This window comes from Neodiprion pinetum, chromosome 6 (assembly GCF_021155775.2).
Source record: "Neodiprion pinetum isolate iyNeoPine1 chromosome 6, iyNeoPine1.2, whole genome shotgun sequence".
NCBI lineage: Eukaryota > Metazoa > Arthropoda > Insecta > Hymenoptera > Diprionidae > Neodiprion > Neodiprion pinetum.
This window is the reverse complement of record NC_060237.1, coordinates 5,767,745-5,785,072: the sequence shown is the minus strand read 5'-3', so window position 1 is coordinate 5,785,072 and position 17,328 is coordinate 5,767,745. Positions and strand designations below refer to the sequence as shown.

General features: G+C 37.3%; 2 protein-coding genes across 5 annotated transcripts; both read left to right on the top strand.

The window, feature by feature from the left end:
- The first annotated feature begins 655 nt into the window (after positions 1-655).
- LOC124221764 (uncharacterized) lies at positions 656-3,236 on the top strand. The gene is made up of 2 exons (XM_046632049.2): positions 656-973; positions 1,214-3,236. Exons 1-2 carry the CDS (start codon positions 936-938, stop codon positions 2,475-2,477), a joined length of 1,302 nt encoding a protein of 433 aa, XP_046488005.1. The 5' UTR covers positions 656-935; the 3' UTR covers positions 2,478-3,236.
- A 1,054-nt stretch (positions 3,237-4,290) lies between these two features.
- On the top strand, positions 4,291-15,272 carry LOC124222242 (bridge-like lipid transfer protein family member 3B). Of its 4 annotated transcripts, XM_046633020.2 has the most exons (19): positions 4,291-4,461; positions 5,134-5,335; positions 5,459-5,650; positions 5,735-5,960; positions 6,070-6,236; positions 6,293-6,452; positions 6,550-6,807; positions 6,951-7,193; positions 7,312-7,338; positions 8,015-8,107; positions 8,187-8,374; positions 8,493-8,730; positions 8,996-10,212; positions 10,379-10,513; positions 11,011-11,022; positions 11,982-12,347; positions 12,410-12,557; positions 12,966-12,979; positions 13,511-13,660. In XM_046633020.2, the coding sequence occupies exons 1-19, from the start codon at positions 4,418-4,420 to the stop codon at positions 13,520-13,522; spliced, it is 3,942 nt and encodes a 1,313-aa protein (XP_046488976.1). In that variant the 5' UTR covers positions 4,291-4,417; the 3' UTR covers positions 13,523-13,660. The 4 variants fall into 4 exon arrangements, with proteins under 4 accessions (XP_046488976.1, XP_046488972.1, XP_046488974.1 ...); XM_046633016.2 differs by lacking the exon at positions 12,966-12,979 and having other exon boundaries at positions 4,293-4,461; positions 13,511-15,272; XM_046633018.2 differs by lacking the exons at positions 7,312-7,338; positions 12,966-12,979 and having other exon boundaries at positions 4,293-4,461; positions 13,511-15,272.
- The last annotated feature ends 2,056 nt before the right edge of the window (positions 15,273-17,328 follow it).

The following is a 17,328-nucleotide window of genomic DNA, read 5'->3' as shown; positions in this document are numbered from 1 at the left end:
GACAGACACTTGCAGTCCTAATAGTTCTGAAATGTGGAAAACAAAAAAATCCGAAATTCTCCACCGCACGAGAGAAAAATATCTCTGCAACCTTTTGACCAAGAATTGCTGTTTAAACAAATCAGAGTCATCAGAATCACAATTGTTAAGGCCATAAAGATTGCACATTCTTCTGTCGATTAACCAGTTCTCTTTTTTGTACACTACAGTGTACAATCTTAATTTTTTGTTTTCTCGAGATATACTGCATTTTAAATAATTATTAAATGTATAAAACAGTGATCAAGTTTTCTGACAAATCTATAGCCAATATTCATTTTGTAGAACTATTCTCACATTGCGAGGAAATCGCAAATTTTGAACAAAATACTCAATTTCCGAAACATGTCAAAATTGCCCAAAAAGTGTTTATTCATTCAAATAAAGACGTTCCGAGTCAATATTTTCAGTTTCAAGTGAACGGGTCAAGATGATAATCTGGCAAATTATTCAACATTCATATGCTCGACAAAGACTGGAACGCAGAAACAATGACTGAGGCTCATTTTTTTGCATCCCAAAATACGGCACTGTTCTATGCGGAAGATAAAGAAAATCCGACTAAAGTCACTCGTGTCGGGTGAGCCTCACTAGTGCATATATAGGAGACTAAGCCGAATTTTACAATTGCCTGATTGCAGTCGGCAGGTCTGTGCAACGCCACTTGGAACTGTCCAAGAATTCTCATCACCACGTCTATAATTTATTGGAGTGTATAAGAATTACGTGCAACGGCCATTGCACCCGATAATTTGATACCTTCGAGGCAAGGTCGACTGTATCTTAAGATATCTGGGATTGGAATAACTGCATAGCCATTGTAAATTACGCAGGAATCTATAATTGGCCGGTTCAAGTGCAGAGTAATTGGATTAGACGACGCTGAATTTTTTACGATGGGAGTCGAAAGGGTGCAGACACATCAGGAGAGCGAGTAATTCATCATCAGTTATTATTATTATTTAGCCTAGTTGCGATTCTCCTCCTGTTTCTGAAATAATTCCAGTAATGTGTTGATCGCACTGACTAATGATTCGATCGTTCTTTATTTTCCAATATCATTTGAAATGAATATTTTCGCTGGTCACCTGGCATAGAGAAAACCATCCTGTGCTTTTTTAACTGCCGTCAGACTTTCTTGGCAGCGTTTAGTCACTGATCCTTACTTATTCAGACAAGACAATGACGAGTGGATCGCGGCGAAGGAAATCGTGAGAAACTCGGCCGAGCGATTGAGGAAAGTCATAAAAAGCCTGTTCGAACGAGACTACGGTGAAAATGTAATGGTGGACGACTTTGAGGCAAAGATGTTGACACCCCCGGGTTCGAACTACGGCAGCGTGCTGCTCGCTGTGAAGGTGACGGTACGGAGGAACAAGTTCGCCACGCCGAAGGTGGTGAACGTCGTCGCGAAGATGCTGCCGAGCGAGTTCTTCCAGGACGTTTTCAACAGCGCCGTAACGTTCCCGAAGGAAGTCGCCGCCTACGAAGAGATACTGCCGGCGTATCAGATGCTTCAGCTGGAGAACGGAATCCCGAAATCCAAGGTATTCAACCACTTTCCCAGGTTCTTCGGCGCCAGGATACCCGATGATCTGAAGACCAAGGCCGCCGACGACGACGCCGTCATACTCCTGGAAAACCTCGTCGCAGCTGGTTACAAATGTGGGAACAGGTGGAAGGGCTTGGATCGGGCTCAATCGGAGATGACGGTCCGCACTTTGGCGACCTTTCACGGCCTCGGGATCGCCTTGAGAAAAAAGAAACCCGAAGTATTTGCCAAGTTCGCGAAGAAGGCGGTTACCTTCAGCCATCCGTGGACCTCCATAGTTCGTGCGGCTAAAAATTGCAAGAACATGGTCATGGAGAACGAGAGGCTCAATCCGTTTTACGCTCGGATAGCCAATGCTTTGGACAACGGCGTCAATACTATCAACACGCCACCGACTAATCAGTTTGGGACCATATGCCACACCGACTTCTCGATTAACAACATGTTGTTCCGTAACGACAGCGAAGGTAACGTCGAGGCGGTGAAGTTCATCGATTTTCAGACTTACAGCCATCTCAGTCCAGTGAGGGATCTTCTCTATTTCCTAATCGCCAGCACCGCGGAAAACGTTTTGATATGCCACTTTGATCACCTGGTGAACATGTACCATGATCGGCTTGTCAGAACCCTGGAGGAGCTTAACTGTGACGTTGGTAACTTCGGGAGAAGCCACTTCTTGGCCGAGTGCAAAGAATGGGTTGGCGCCGAGGCCCTTCACTGCTGCTTGATGGTTAAAATCATTCTGTTGCCGGAGGCTGAGGCTGCAATCGAGGGGAACGGTCCTGAAATACAATCTGTCGACTATTTTGACAACCTTGATTTCGAAGCGTACAGGCAAAGGCTGACGATCATGTTTCAAAGTTTCTTGGAAAGAGACTGGATATGAAACTGTATTTGTTTTTACTCTATTCTAATCGCCAGTTTCATTCTACATGCAGATCATGTTATTTCATACTCAAAAAACTGCAATCCAGCAACTCAGTCTTGTCGTGCTACTTGTGTCACCAATATCGATCTATAAGGCATACGTGGATTATCTAAAAGTACGTTTTAACGATGTTAAGAATCTTTTGATTTAATTGTCTTTGTAGAGTTTTTTTTTATTTTTTTTTTTATTTCAATCAAGTTGTGCGAATTTTAGTGATTCGCGTAACTTACACATTGAACTTTTCAAATACTTGGATATCAAGCGTGCGTAATAATGTTAAGACAAGTTAGGTAACGTTTTGATAGAATCGAAAATTTCAGTAGAAAATGTTGGGTTTGAAACGTGAAAAAAAGATGATGAAAAAAATAAACGTACTTCGGCATTGCGATCTGCATACGAAATTATTCTACTTTGGTCTCGAGATTAAGATATCGTAATCATTTCAGTATACGGTTGCAATAAAATGGTGAATTTCTCCGGTCGGAATTTAATTACATCCCGGAAAAGTATTGGTTAATCTGAAAACCAGTTTTTTTATATGCGTAAAAATTTGTTCGCCGATTAACGCAGTGTCTAATTGTGAAGAAAATGCTATCCCTTGCATACGCAGAGTGTAAGACTATCATTACTTGCGATGAAAATCCAGAACTGGTACTTGGTACGGTATGCTTGAATAAATTTCGTCTGAGTGTAAAAGCAGCTTTCAGCAAACAGCCACATGCCATTTATTTCTGCCCATTTTTCTTTATTATGATCGTAAGAATTTATTTTATTTACGCAACTGCATTTTGTATAAGTCTGAGGAATGGTATTTCCTTTACCTGAGATAATATTTATCGTCAAACGCTAGCCTTCAATACAAGAATTTCGACGTATTAATACATCGGAATAAGTGAGCACGATTTTGCGAAAGCATTTTCGTAATATACATTTTTTCATCTCAATTTGAGCCTGCGGGTAGAGTAGTGATGTTGAAATATATCGTATAGCCACTTGCTGATAAGATATGCACAATATAGCCAGGCCTACAAATTGAAATAAGCTAATTACCTGATTTGAAGTACCAAAGATACGCATCCTTCTAATTAATCTACTATATCTGAAAGGGGCATACCGGGACATTAGGCGGATGCACACCATAAAAACCGATCTTATGTGAGCAGCTTCGAGTTTCGTCGGGGCGACATCGGAGTGCATGTGTACCCTGGATTACCTATAATTAGAGGTCCTTATCGTGCGCGTATATTTGCACTTATAGATTGTTCTTACATAATTCAAGCGTAAAGTGAATCACGTTTATTTGTATTCCTGCCTCCCTCCCCCCTCCCCTTACCCTTTTTTGAGAAGCACTATCTATGTACTAAAGAAGGACTTTGTCTGGTACGAAGATTTAAACAAATTACTACGGTACATAAAAATTCGATACGACAACCAACAGATTGTATGAATTTTGACCAATTCCGGCATGACCGAAATGGGAAGGAAAAAATACGCCCTTACGATTTCAATCCTCATTACACGAAGGTAAATACGTTGAAGTAGAATTACTCAGTCGGCAGCCGATGTATCTATGGTTAATCAAAATCGAATTCGCCAAGTGCGGTGCATAAGTAGATTGAAACAATATTCTGTGCGTGCACTGCTGCGCCTGATGAGGGTAAAACGGCAACCCAACACGCAGCGCGATGACGTCGCGGGTCCGACGATCGCGCAGACTTCTGGCGCTTTTGGCAGAGTGCGCAACCTCCGTAATCTTGCGGGCAGGGCTGTCAGGTGACGCATGGCGCGATAGTCGTCGTGGTGGTCGTGGAAATATGTCGGCTGTGTTACAAATGGTCGAAATCTAACCATGTGAAAATGCACTGATCCTGAAAAATTTTACTAATACCCATTCGAAAATGGTGTCAATAATTAAAAACCAGTTGTTGAAACACCTGTCGAGGTATGTTGGCTGTTTTCCTTCCTATCCGACAAATTCACCCCTGCGTCTGCATGTTCTTGGATATTTTCTAGTCACCAAGTTTTAATATTGCGCACCGCCCATGACATGAGCAGAGAATAATCACGTACATATGTCGCATGGCATATTTCACATCTATTTTAGAGACTTTCAACGTCAAATGTGCGAATACTATTTCCATTAATAAAGAACAGGTTGAATTTCGAAAATATCTCATCCCTTGTCCGACGCAATCTTATCGTCATTACGCTAATTGCAGTTCGATCACGTCTACCGATCTTTTCTTACGTTGCAGCCTGTCAAAACACTCTTTGTCCTTTTGATTATATTTATGCCCGCGATTAGATTGTGATACTTATTTAATAAACCTACAAGATCGAATGCATTTTGATTCAGCATTCATGCGTTTTTAATCTCATTACATGTATCTTAATTGTCGTTTTATCACGTATACGATTACGGAAATATCAGAGCAGGTCAAGAATACAGATCTATTTTTGACAATGCGATAACTCGTATCAATTCCCAGAAAAATTCAGATCCCTGATGATTACTGGTGAACTTTTATCCCTGAAATTGAGTAAAAAAAAAAAAAAAAAACTCATCCAAAGTTCTTATCCTATAATCTATAATTATTATCATTATTTTACAAAGGTTCACCAAGAATTTATCCGCCGATAAAATTAATCTGAGCACGTTCAAGGGTGAGGGAGAACTCACTAACTTGGAACTCGATGAAATTGTACTAACAGACCTACTGGAGCTGCCTTCTTGGTTGCGACTCACAAGCGCCTGGTGCAATAGAGTCACTTTTAGAATACAATGGACCAAGCTCAAAAGTGTTCCTATATTCTTGGTAAGGGATTACCTTCGCCCTTTGTTTTCTCCTCTTACGCGTGGCAGAAACTATTTGAATTTCTCATGGAAGGCAAAACTATGTTCAGACAGAATGAGAATTTGAAATTTGGTTTCATTATAGAGCTTGGACGAGGTTCATATCGAAGTAGAGACATGCGAGGACTTGAGGAGCATGTCAACGCCTCAAGGATTATCTTCCTATGCAGGACCTGCAAAGTATTCCTTTATTCACAAGGTGATCGATGGAATGACTGTTGCTGTTAATACAGTTTCTGTCACTTTCAAAAGCCCAGCGTTTATTGCCTCTGTTCAGGTACTAACTTTTCGATGATATCTATCAGTTTCTTTGCTTGGCATCATATTTTTGTCCTATGGTAACCGACCGAATCTTATACAGATGTCTCGTATCATGGTGGAGTCTAAATCTCCAGAGTGGCAGCGATGCGATCTCAGAATGACACGCCTGAAAGATCCTGATAGAGGACAATTACTCATATTTAAGGAACTGGAATGGCAGACTGTTAGGATAGAGGCTTGTAGTACTAAAGATAAAGAACTAACACCACTGCGGCTGCTTACCAATCAAGCTAGGTGTCGAATAACTATTAAAAAGAGAATATCTGGTGAGCAGATCAGGAATAAAATTCTTACTTTCAGTTGTTTATAAGAGATGGAGATAATTCTTCTAAGCATATTTCAGAAATTGTTCGTAACAATGAATGTGTATTACAGATTGTTTTGTAATGGGATGTAGGCTGGTTGTTATACTTGATGATCTTTTGTGGGTTTTAACGGATTCCCAATTGAAAGCGGCGCTCCACTTTCTTGACTCTCTTGGTGGACTTGTTGAAAAGGCTACTGTGTTGGAGAGAAAGACGAAAGCTGCTAGAAAGCTAGAGGTACAGTACATGTCTATTTATTATTTGGCCAATTGAAAAACTTCTCCTGTTTACAGGTTTTGCCAGAGTATCAAGCACAAATTTCTCAGCAATCCAGGACAAAGACTCAAGCCCATACTGCAATATCTAGACTTTTCACAAGATTTGACGTTGTCGAAACCTCCTATCACTTTCTATCTCAGAGAATTGACTTACATTTATGCGACGATCCAGGGCGTAAGTTTTGATGCATAATTTCATGTTTCAACGGCTAATTCTCTTCCTCTCTGGCTCATGATGAAACTACATAATTTTTTTATTTCAATGTTCACAGCTGGCAGATCTTCATATCCAGAGCTCAGCGATGGTGGTGCACTCCAAGTATCTTTGGTCAAGTTTCAAATCGATTATTATCCGTATCATCTGGCTATGGCGGACAGGAAACATTGGGCCAAGTACAGGGAAGGGGCAACGCCGCACAGCCAGTGGCTGCAGCAGTCTTTAAATGCCTTTCGCAGCCAGTTTATGGATCTCATTGACTCGACAAGGACGCAGCATTCACCTCTGACTAGGAGTCAAGCCAATGTTACAGGTAGATAACAAAATAGGTATAGATAATTTTTTATAAAGGCTTTATAAAGGAAAAATCAGTTTGTCTTACTCTGATGAGATCATGCATTTTTTTAAATACTTATATGTGGTTTTTAAAAACTTCAATTACTGATCTACAAACAGGTAACTCCGCTAAGGGCAGTTCGGATAATCTTGAAAAAAGTGCCCAACAACAATCGCAATCTGCCAGTGTCCAGGAACAAAAAAAGACTTTGAATCAACCCAGTGGTAATCCAGTGAAAAATTATGTGCTGGAACAATTGGCCAAGCTTATGACAACTTGTGTGATCATTAGAATAGACGATTTTACGCTTTATAAGGTGACAACGTCTGCTCGGAAACCTGTGCCAAAAGAATTCATCGCAGGTAATATATCTTGACAATTTTCAAAGAACATAAGAATAGTATATACTTATTTATTTGGTATTTTCTATTTATTGTTCCGACGATTTCGTTGATAATATTTTTCGTTGGGTATACGTAGCTCAAACAAGGAAGAGGCATACTGCAGGTATAATTGAAAAATAGCTGTCTTATGCTTGTTCATAAATGTAGTGGTTACCATTTTTATTATATGTTGACGAATAATGAGAGAGTGGCCCAAGTAGATAATAGAAATGTACAAAGTTATCTTAATAAAGTCATTAGCCACCTTTGATTATAAGTATATACACGTAATAAGTATGGTTTTATGTTGACGATTGTCTGGTAGCCTTTAATGTTTGTGGAGTGTTTAGAAAGTGCTGATTACGAAACACTTAGATAAAAACATTCATCAGTATTGCCCGTTGAAAGATAATGAAATAACGTTTTCTGAAACTCAAAAAACATTGTCTATGTAGATGTCCTGTTTTCAGTTGCTTTTCAACGCAAGTGTGATGTATAAATCATACAATGGATAGAAATTCTTGTCTTGATGATAAATATCTGAGAATTTAGAGCAGTAGTCATTGTTTTAGGTCTACAATAGTTTGTGTGAACTTCTAGGCGTCTGTCGTTGAACACAGCAACATGAATCGAATAAAGAATTTTCAGGACATTTTCTATATGTGTACGTATACGAACGTGTGTTGATTGAACGAATTCAACTGAAAATCATCATTATAAAGTATTTCTCAGTAGCATGTCATTGGGACTTGTAGAAATTTTGTGAACACTGATCTCCTTATAGTTTTATTTTATATTAGGGGATCGAGACCGATTTTGCTTTCCGGAGGACGTGACTATTCTACATGCGGAATTCACCTACTACTACTATCCAGGAGACATACCATTTCCACGTAGGTCATCATGTCCAATTTTGAATTTACAGTTTGCACAAACAATGGAATGATATACTTTAATTTGCATTTTTTCCAGTGCCACCACCGAAATTTTACGTACAACTTAATCCTGTTCAAATTAACTTTGATACTTCTTCCTGTTTGTGGTTCAACTCGTTTGCTTTAAATCTACATCATTCTCTGATAAACAGAAGCGAAGAAGCTCCTCCTGCTTCACCCAACTTGATGTACTTTGACGTTAAAATAGAAGCAATCCTTCCCAGGGTGAGTATTTGAAAGTGAAACGAATTCATAATGTGACAATTCACAATGTGACAATTCACATAGAATAATTCGTTTGCACACAAGTATGCAATTAAAATGTGAATAAACATATGAATAGGTTATATTTGAAAGTCAACAAGACCACCCAAATCAAAGAGATCGTCCTAAGTCTCTTCATATCCAAACATCCAGAGCATCTATTACGAACGTAAGATCGACTGAGCGTTCTTCCAGAGCAGATTTGGCCCAGTGCCTGAATGCTTTTCAAATGGGTCAAATGTTTTTTGGTGCTGAATTTCCTAGTCAACCCGGAGACTACCATGTAGTTACCGACAAATTCCTTCGTCACTGTGCAGGTACTATCAGTTATTCAAATTGGGAATATGATGATTGTAAATTTTTGCTTGGGTGTCTTAGAAAATTTAAATTCTCATTTATCTGTCTTAAAAATTGTCTGGATGGTCTGCTAAGTCGAGTGCAAAAAGAATTGGAAGAAAACGACAATCTGAAATGGGCCGTAATCTTTCAAACAATATTCCTTAGACAGAATATTGTGCATTCGTGTTTATATTATCAATGCTATTTCATATCAGAGCTAAGATCCTCCATTATTTGGTTTAGGTACGGATGGCATCAGGAATCCACCTCAGAATTTCAGTAGTAATTCCATTAATGAAATGGTTCGTCAGCTCAGTAGAGAGCTTCTCTGGATCGAAGCTAAAGACGTTTGGTGTTGTCACTTGGAGCCAGTTTGGGGTGATTTTCTTGGTGCTAGAGCCGTTGGTCAGAATCGGGCAGTTCCATTCCTGGATGCGTTTCCTCTTACGCTTTGGTTACACATGAAAGTGAAATCGTCACCTGATGTTGAAGCTCCTCCCACTGCAGATATTCATGGACTTGCTTATATCAGCAATTTAGTTAGCGTACAAATTAATCATTATCAATACCTGTTCCTGTTGAGACTGGCTGAGATTGTGTCCGAAATGGCAACGTTTTTAGCAGTCGATTCAAATAAGATATTAAAAGTAGAGTCGGGAGGATCGTTAGTTATTGGCGCGCTGATACCGCAACTAGAGGTTACTTTCGTAATGCCGTCACAAACACCTGGAAAAGAAAACTCTGGGGGAGATTTGGAATCCGTTGTTCCCGACTCATCCAGTATAGCGGATGATCTCGGCGGATCTGGTCCGTGGCAGAATAGCGCTGTGAATCATAGAGTGGATTTTAGCGCTAAACGAATGAACACGTCGAATGATGTGGAAACTCCGCAAAGCGAAGTCTCCTCATCTTTATCCATGGACTTTCCACGAACTGATATTGTCACGCAACCTGTAGTTACCTTTAAACAAAATGGTACTGAATCTATCAAGCCTCATTCCGTACCCATTGCACAACAACTTATATCAATTGAAGCCCAACCAATAGCTACGAGTTTCCGAGTTCACGATCGTCGGAAAACCGAGGCGCAGACCGAACAGCCACTGCCTAAACCCATACTAATCGCTTCTACCCCACCATTTATGCCAAATAATTTTAATGCTGGATTCTCATCGATGAAAAAAGGATTCAGCAATTTAATGACTTCAATTGATTCTGCCCTGAAACCTTCACCAGAAGATGGAAGTAGCGACACAGTTTCAATGCGAAGTGATGTCAGTTCGGATAGTGAAAACTATGTTGTTGTTAGCTTAGAGGAACAGGAAAGGCTCGACGCGGCGTTTGCCGTGGACAATACAATTCGAATCACTACCGTTGAAGAAGCAAGTGAAGTCGTAGAGGAAACTCCGGATACGCAGAGTGAACGTTCCATGGATAGTGTATGCAGAAGAAGAGATCTGGTAAATTACATTTTCTATTCGTGTTACATTGTATCAGAGTTATGTTTTTCACCCAATTTCCTGCACTGTGTTCGATATTGCATAGATGTCTCTTTGAGCTTCGGTACTTATTGCTTTTTATAAAAAATTACACATTCTCACAAAGATATAATTGTGATTTACACAGGTCTCCATTGCCACGTTCAAACTTTCAAAAGTAGAATTTATCCAGCAGTCATCTGGTTTCGCGTCGGCAATCAAAGTTCAAGTGTTGAATGTAGGTAGCGAGGAATGCCCGTCGATACCATGGGATGAATTTCAGGTGAGACTATTTCTTGTAATTATAATTGCAATTAAACCGTTATAAAACAGGTACAGTTTTTTTCCAGTTATTTACAAAAATCAATTCTCTTATACTAAGAGCTTTACAAACTAACGCAATGGGAAGGTACATGTCACTAGCCAAACAACTTTTTATACTCGAGCTTGTTCAAATAACATTCATTCTACATCTACTTCGGAACTACATAACTGCTTTGACTACAAATTGTGTGATAATTCCGAAAAATGAGTCTGAATTGGAAGATTCGTTTAGTCGAGTGCATGCATTGGTGTATCCGTTCCTACATGATATACCGTTGCATTTTGAAATAATTTTCAAAGTAGTTATGTGGTAATGTTTGCGTCAAATCAAACTAATACTAATTTATAAGACCATACATATATATTTATACAAATTTTTGTCTCTTGACTTTTTTGCATGCCTTCTCCCGCGTCTCTCCCTCTCTTGTGAATGTTTTTGTGTGGCACTTGTGGCAGGCCAAGAGAAAGGTATTGGCAAATCATTTTATATTTTTACCTACCTTAAGCATATAAGCAATATTGCATGTGGTAGAACGGTTTTACAGATTAATATATCTTAATTAGAATCAGGAGTCTATTGTACATGGTAGTCCACCGCAAACTGATAACGACTCACTGATCTAATAATCACTATTCACTTATCTCATACTTTTGCTATAATTATAACACAAAAGAAAGCCTCAGTTATACGTCTTAGGCATCGAAGAAGTGCTTTACAGTGTTAGAAAATCTATTTAATTTCAAAGGTTCATTAACGACTTTTCGGAAGTTCATTGTTATCCGTATCATATTTAAATATTTCAGTTGACACTGATAATTAGTAGAGAATCAAAATTATCACAATTATTGTTAAAAATGGCCCATAGTAATCGTTAGGTCGGCATGCTTCATGGATTGGCATGTAACCATAGTAGTGCTCATTACAACAAGAGGCACAAGCTTATTCCGCAAACTCACACCACATATGGGCTATATAGCTTGTATAATAATTGCATGTCAGTTCCCTGGCTGAGCAAATAACATTGCAGAGGCGAATAATAATTTGCATGGGTTTCCCTTACTTTTTAAATTTGTCTCAAGTTGTTGAATACGAATTTGCAGAGATTGATTTACCTACAATGTACATACATACAAAGGAAACATCGTTTGTTTAATCTCCCCCCATTTAGTGTATTGTACCTTGTATGTAATTGTCGTAAGATAAATAATATGCTTGTTTGTAAATTTTTTAAAATCATCAATTACTGAAGTATTTTGAAATCTTGTCAAGGACTGCTATAATCAGCTCTGATAAAGAATTATTTGAATTATACGCGCGATACGATAAGGTTTTTGAGGTTTTTAAGAAACTAGGACTTGGTAGCGTAATTTTACCTACTTCAAAGGATATTCCGATAGTTCTGCTATTAATGTATTTTATCAAACAGACCAAGTTCAGCTCTCGGTCTCGGGGATGGATTGAATTACCCTGTGATTCTGACTGTAGATCACGTATAAAAGTTCGATTGGAACACGGTTTGAAAAATAAAGAAGACTATCGCAGACTTTCACGAGCCAGTCAAAGTACCAGCGGAAGCAGCAGACGATCCTCAAAGGATCGAAATGCACCTTTGGAACCTCAAGTATCTAGTGACAATATAGATATGCAGGACAAAGCAAACGTGATGGCATTGTTCGAAGATAGATTAGAAGTTAAAGTGGCGGATGTTCCACTGACGTTATCCATGAGCTCAGTTACTGGCCTGACTGACTTGGCAGAGGACGAAGTTATACCAAAGCCAATATCCATGCAGGTAAATTGACCACTTGGTTTTAGCTTGCCAAATACTAAGGATTTCCATTTTACGTTACTCAGATATACTTGGAAAATATCTCGTTGCATCTAAACGAAGATCGTCCACCAAATAACATAACATCACCTGGACCGATTCCAATAGATTTGGATATCTCTAGACTGAGAATCTCGCGGGACATCAGTGGAGTCTTCCATATTGAACCTATTGGTAAGTTGAGAGAAAAGACTTTGAATTTTCATTAGTGTCTACTTGTCGTGAAAGCCCTTGAGCATATAGTGGTAATGACGGTCCAGTAATTACTAAAACTTTTCTTAAACAAGGTGTGAAGGTAGCATTCACTCTTAATTTCAATTCAATTCTAAATCTTAGCTCTCATTTACGTCGTGGTTTTATGTTGAAACAGTATTCATACGTGTTTTCACATTGTTTATGTATTACATGTAATAGTGTAAAAGTAAGTTAATTTTGGAACCTCTGAAACTGATATGTATATATTATTGTAACCATGCGAACTATGACAAATAGTGATCTTCTCTGCCATATTCGCCATATCAAGTGGCATTTTCATTTGCAGTTATTGGTAATAAATGTTGCATTATTGTCCTGTGCACTCAGAAGGCCTCTCGAATGTGAGCATTGGAAAAACACACATTTAGCAATTTATAGCTATTTAGATGTAGAGCTTTCTTCGGCACAAATTCAGCAGCATTGTTGGGTCGTATTCAAACTTTTGCTGCTATCTGAATATTCTAGTGCATGTTGTTTTATGTCATCACCTTTTGCGAAATTTAGCAATAATAATAAAGTCCTTGTTTTTCGGTCATCTGGGATCGAATGGCAGCAAAAAATTAGTGCAGATTGAACGATAATACAACAGTTAAAATCGCGATACTCTAGCTATTTGCCGAGGACTTTCATCAGCTTTTGGATAGCTGTCAAAATTTCAAACTTATTTTCTAAATCGAAGGAGAATTTAACTATTATTGCACAGGACTTGAAGAAATTCACTGAAAAATATTCTCTAGCACGAAATTGTTTTAAAAAGCAGTGATAGAGCAAGCATGGCATACGAGACTTTAGTATAATAGCTGTGCTGGGTCAGTGTGTTTTTTGTAGCTATTAGTTGCTTTTCGTTATAAACCGGACATTCCATCCAACAGTTGGTACTCTAGTGGAAAGCAGCTCGGCAGCTACGATATCGAATGGGAATATTCAAAGCGCCAAAGAGATAGAAACCGAATCGGAGTTGACCAGTTTGCGGCAATTCACCCAACAACTTAAGTCTGATAATGAAGAATTGAAGCGTAGACTGGCTATGTTCGAGCGCTTATCCGCAGAAAATTCCAAATTGCGTCGTACCAAAGAAGAATCAGAAGTTTTGCGTTCATGTCTGAATGCTGCCCAAGAAGACGTCAGCGTTTTGCTGGAAGAAAAAAGACGTCTTCAAGAAACAGTGAGGGATCTCCAAAGTCAACTCGACCAAGGAACAGCTGGAAACAGTAACAGAACATCCTGGTCCATCAAAAGATAGCACACCGGCTGCTTTGACTGTTCCAAGTGCTGCAGTGCTGATAAATCGTAACGATTAGATAGTTCATCATTTGCCAAGTCGCACAATATGCAGCTGACCACTGACGTTTGGTAACTGTAGATTAAAAAAGATTCAACTCCGCGTATCCTAAAATACCATGTGCTTTTCCGATATTGAGAATATCATCCGGCTTTAAAATAAAATAAAAGAGTTCATTAATATTGAATGGGTGTACATTTGAATCAAGGAAAAATGAAAAGTACAAACGAAAGATGGTCCTCTCGTTACTTTTTAAACCAATAATTGACATTGCAATGACGAGTGACCATGTGGTCCCTGTATTTAGATGATATTAGCAAAGAAGAAAAAAAATAACAGGTAGAATATTATTTTTCAATATTGCGTACATAATGCTTGCAACATTTGTTGATGATATTACAATTGAATTTTTCGTGTAAATATAAACATACATGTACGTAGTTTTATAAGTAAGTGTAACGATAAGCAATCAAAATTAAGGCGCAACAGCAAATAATCAATCGACTTCGATAATTCTAACCTATAATTTCTCAGCCGTCCCGTTCCTATTTTGCAATTGACTTTTTCCCATTAGGTGATCAATGTAAAAAAGCATCTGTTGCATTACACACCTTGTCTAAGGGTGCTATTATTTATTTTCGAGCAAAGATGATAATCCTGCTAGTCTCAAATTCAATTTAGAAGTTCTTACTACCAATAATTGATCTTTTTGCTTTTGAGACATGCCAAAATCGGTATTGCACTTCAGCCATTGGTATTTTAAGGATCTGAAAACTGAATCTTTCTTAAATACAATCAGAATTAGTTAGTATCTATCTTCTACATGCTATAATTACTAAGTTAGTGACTACAAGGTAGATCTTTCACCTTTTAATGTTAACAGCGTGTTTGGGTTGTGCATTGCTAAATAATATATAATTGTTGTTGAATTCTGTGTTATAGGAAACTGAAAAGCGGCAATTAAGCGCAATAGTGATTTCTATCAATATATTTACTTGTTGAATAACTTCGTGGAGAAATTGAGAATAACAAGCCAAGACGTACTAGTTGAACAATATATGAAAATTTCATTTGCAGATTGTGCATGTTGGATATAAGAATTCCAGAGATGTGTGTTGAGATATAACATTTTCGTACATACATTGGATCTACTCCCTTTTTACAGAATATATTCAAAGGATATAGTGTATAAAAAATATATTTAAAAGAAAAAAAATAGGATATATTTAGCTAACATTTATTGACAAATTTGAGTTGCATCCAGAGCGTAGACAGGAAAAAAAAAACAAAAAAATATGTGTAATCATTTTGGGGTTACTCGTGTTGACTTTATTTCCTTAACTATTAGCTATTGGAATTGGGCTGTTGTAAAGCGTGAATTGAATCCACTAACTGTATATAAAAGAATGATTTAAGAATAGATTATACCTGTATGAGCGTAGATCATCATATGAAAAACTTTAAGAATAATAGAAATTAAACATGTTCACCATTTTACCTCTAAAAACTCCAGTATATTTGTGAAACATTAGAGGTAACTTCAAGCATGCCTTTGGTGACATCATCTTGTTTGTAACTTGAACAAGTGGGCTACTGCCATCACAGAGAAGTGATGTGACATATTTACTTGCTTTGTCTTATTGCATTTAAATTTCATTACATATAACAACGTATTGTTCGGCCATGATCAGTGACGTGGCTTATGAGTTGAGACATTTCATTGTTAAAAGTTAATTTCTACATCAGATCATTATGTCCTGGCTATTTTAACATTTTTTAATATTTTAGCAAACCATTGCAGTTACAGTTTTACATTTGTGTTGCTGGAATATGCACGCGGTAAGTTTTACGACGAACTGATAGTGGATAACGAGTATCGTGCAAGGACTATAGATCTTCTGTCGAATTGCAGTGGCGGTGAATTCTTTTTTATAATGAATATTTTAGGGACTTTTCCTTCATATCATAAACTAAAAACTGAATACTTAACTGACACAGTGTGTTATTTTTGAATACGGGAATAATATGTATGTGAATGCAAGGTATTTGTCGGGTTGTTTTTAAAAATGTTTTAAAACCTATTTAGGTAATCGGTTTTCTAAACTCATTTTTTAGAAGTTTACTTCTACATCGACTGAGTAGGCACAACGGGGCGTAGATTTATCAGGGAGAAAAAATTGTTATAAAAAAAAAAAAATTAATAACCATTAGTTAAGAGAATACTTCCGATTAAACTCTAGTACGATTTTTCTTCAAATATTATCTATATCATAAAATATGCTTAAATATTCATATTTCGTATCCTAAATCTAGGCCGATATCACATATCTTCTTACAAATGATCACTTTTTTTTTTACATCGTACAACTTAAAGGCCCTTTTCTAAATTCGTTACCCGTACTTGGATTTTTATATTCAATCTAATAAAATGGTTTTATAGGTATGTATAAGTGTAATATTTTCTTACGTAACAAATTTGTACTGTATTCGTACTGATATTCTTGTTTTGCCAAAGACATTGGAATTTTGTGATTATAATATTTTTAGGCCTGCAATTACTTTCAGTTATGGTTGTGTTGAAGGCAGTGGAGAGAGATTGAAGATATCAATTAAAAAAGAGTTAATATCAGATAACACAAAGTTTTTAATTATCTTGAAAAGACTATCTCTTTATTTGTCTTGTACATACAGTACTATAGTATTACTTCCTATTGTGAACTCTTTTGATCTTTTGTGTGTTTTATAAATCATTCTAAATACTTTTCAGTTTCAAATGCTAAGGAAAATTATTCGGCTTTCCTGTATGAGGTACCTTCCCTTTATTAGTTTCACGAGCAACCAAATATTTATATATAAGAATTTTTTAGGATAAAATGATTTGAGCATATTAAAATCCAATCCAGATACTCTCTGTACGGTTCATTTGTATTCTACTTTTTTTCCATTTGCCGCAATAAGTCGTTTTACCATGATTGTTGAAAATAGAAGAGAATTTGAGATGGGGTGGTAAAGAGATAAAGCGCAGCTAAGCGATGCTGCTAAAGCAGTGATTATTATTTAAAGCATCACAGTTGACAATTAGTATTTTATTATTATCGATAATTGTACAAATTGTTAAAATTTGAAACATACGCTTTGTAGACAATTTATCATTTGGAAAAGCGAAACGGTTGTTATCAAGCGCATTTAATTTTACACAATTGATTCCTTATTACGTAGCACTTCTTAGATGAGAAAATTTATATCTATGTTTTATTTATAAGACTAATTACATAGAAATTCTGTACGTTATTTTTTTTATATAATATATACATGATAACTACCTATACGCCATGTTTTATAGGCTGTGGACTATTTATTCTTCTTCTTGTCCATATTGTGATAACTTTTTGTTTGTTTTTCGTAAGC

Excerpts from the sequence above, each read along its gene's own strand:
- LOC124221764 (XM_046632049.2), top strand. The coding sequence starts at position 936 with ATGGGAGTCGAAAGGGTGCAGACACATCAGGAGAGCGA. Across the intron at positions 974-1,213 it reads CAGACACATCAGGAGAGCGA|ACAAGACAATGACGAGTGGA; the intron begins GTAATTCATCAT and ends TTACTTATTCAG.
- LOC124222242 (XM_046633016.2), top strand. The coding sequence starts at position 4,418 with ATGGTGTCAATAATTAAAAACCAGTTGTTGAAACACCTGTCGAG. Across the intron at positions 7,339-8,014 it reads AAGGAAGAGGCATACTGCAG|GGGATCGAGACCGATTTTGC; the intron begins GTATAATTGAAA and ends ATTTTATATTAG. Across the intron at positions 12,558-13,510 it reads CTTCCATATTGAACCTATTG|TTGGTACTCTAGTGGAAAGC; the intron begins GTAAGTTGAGAG and ends TCCATCCAACAG.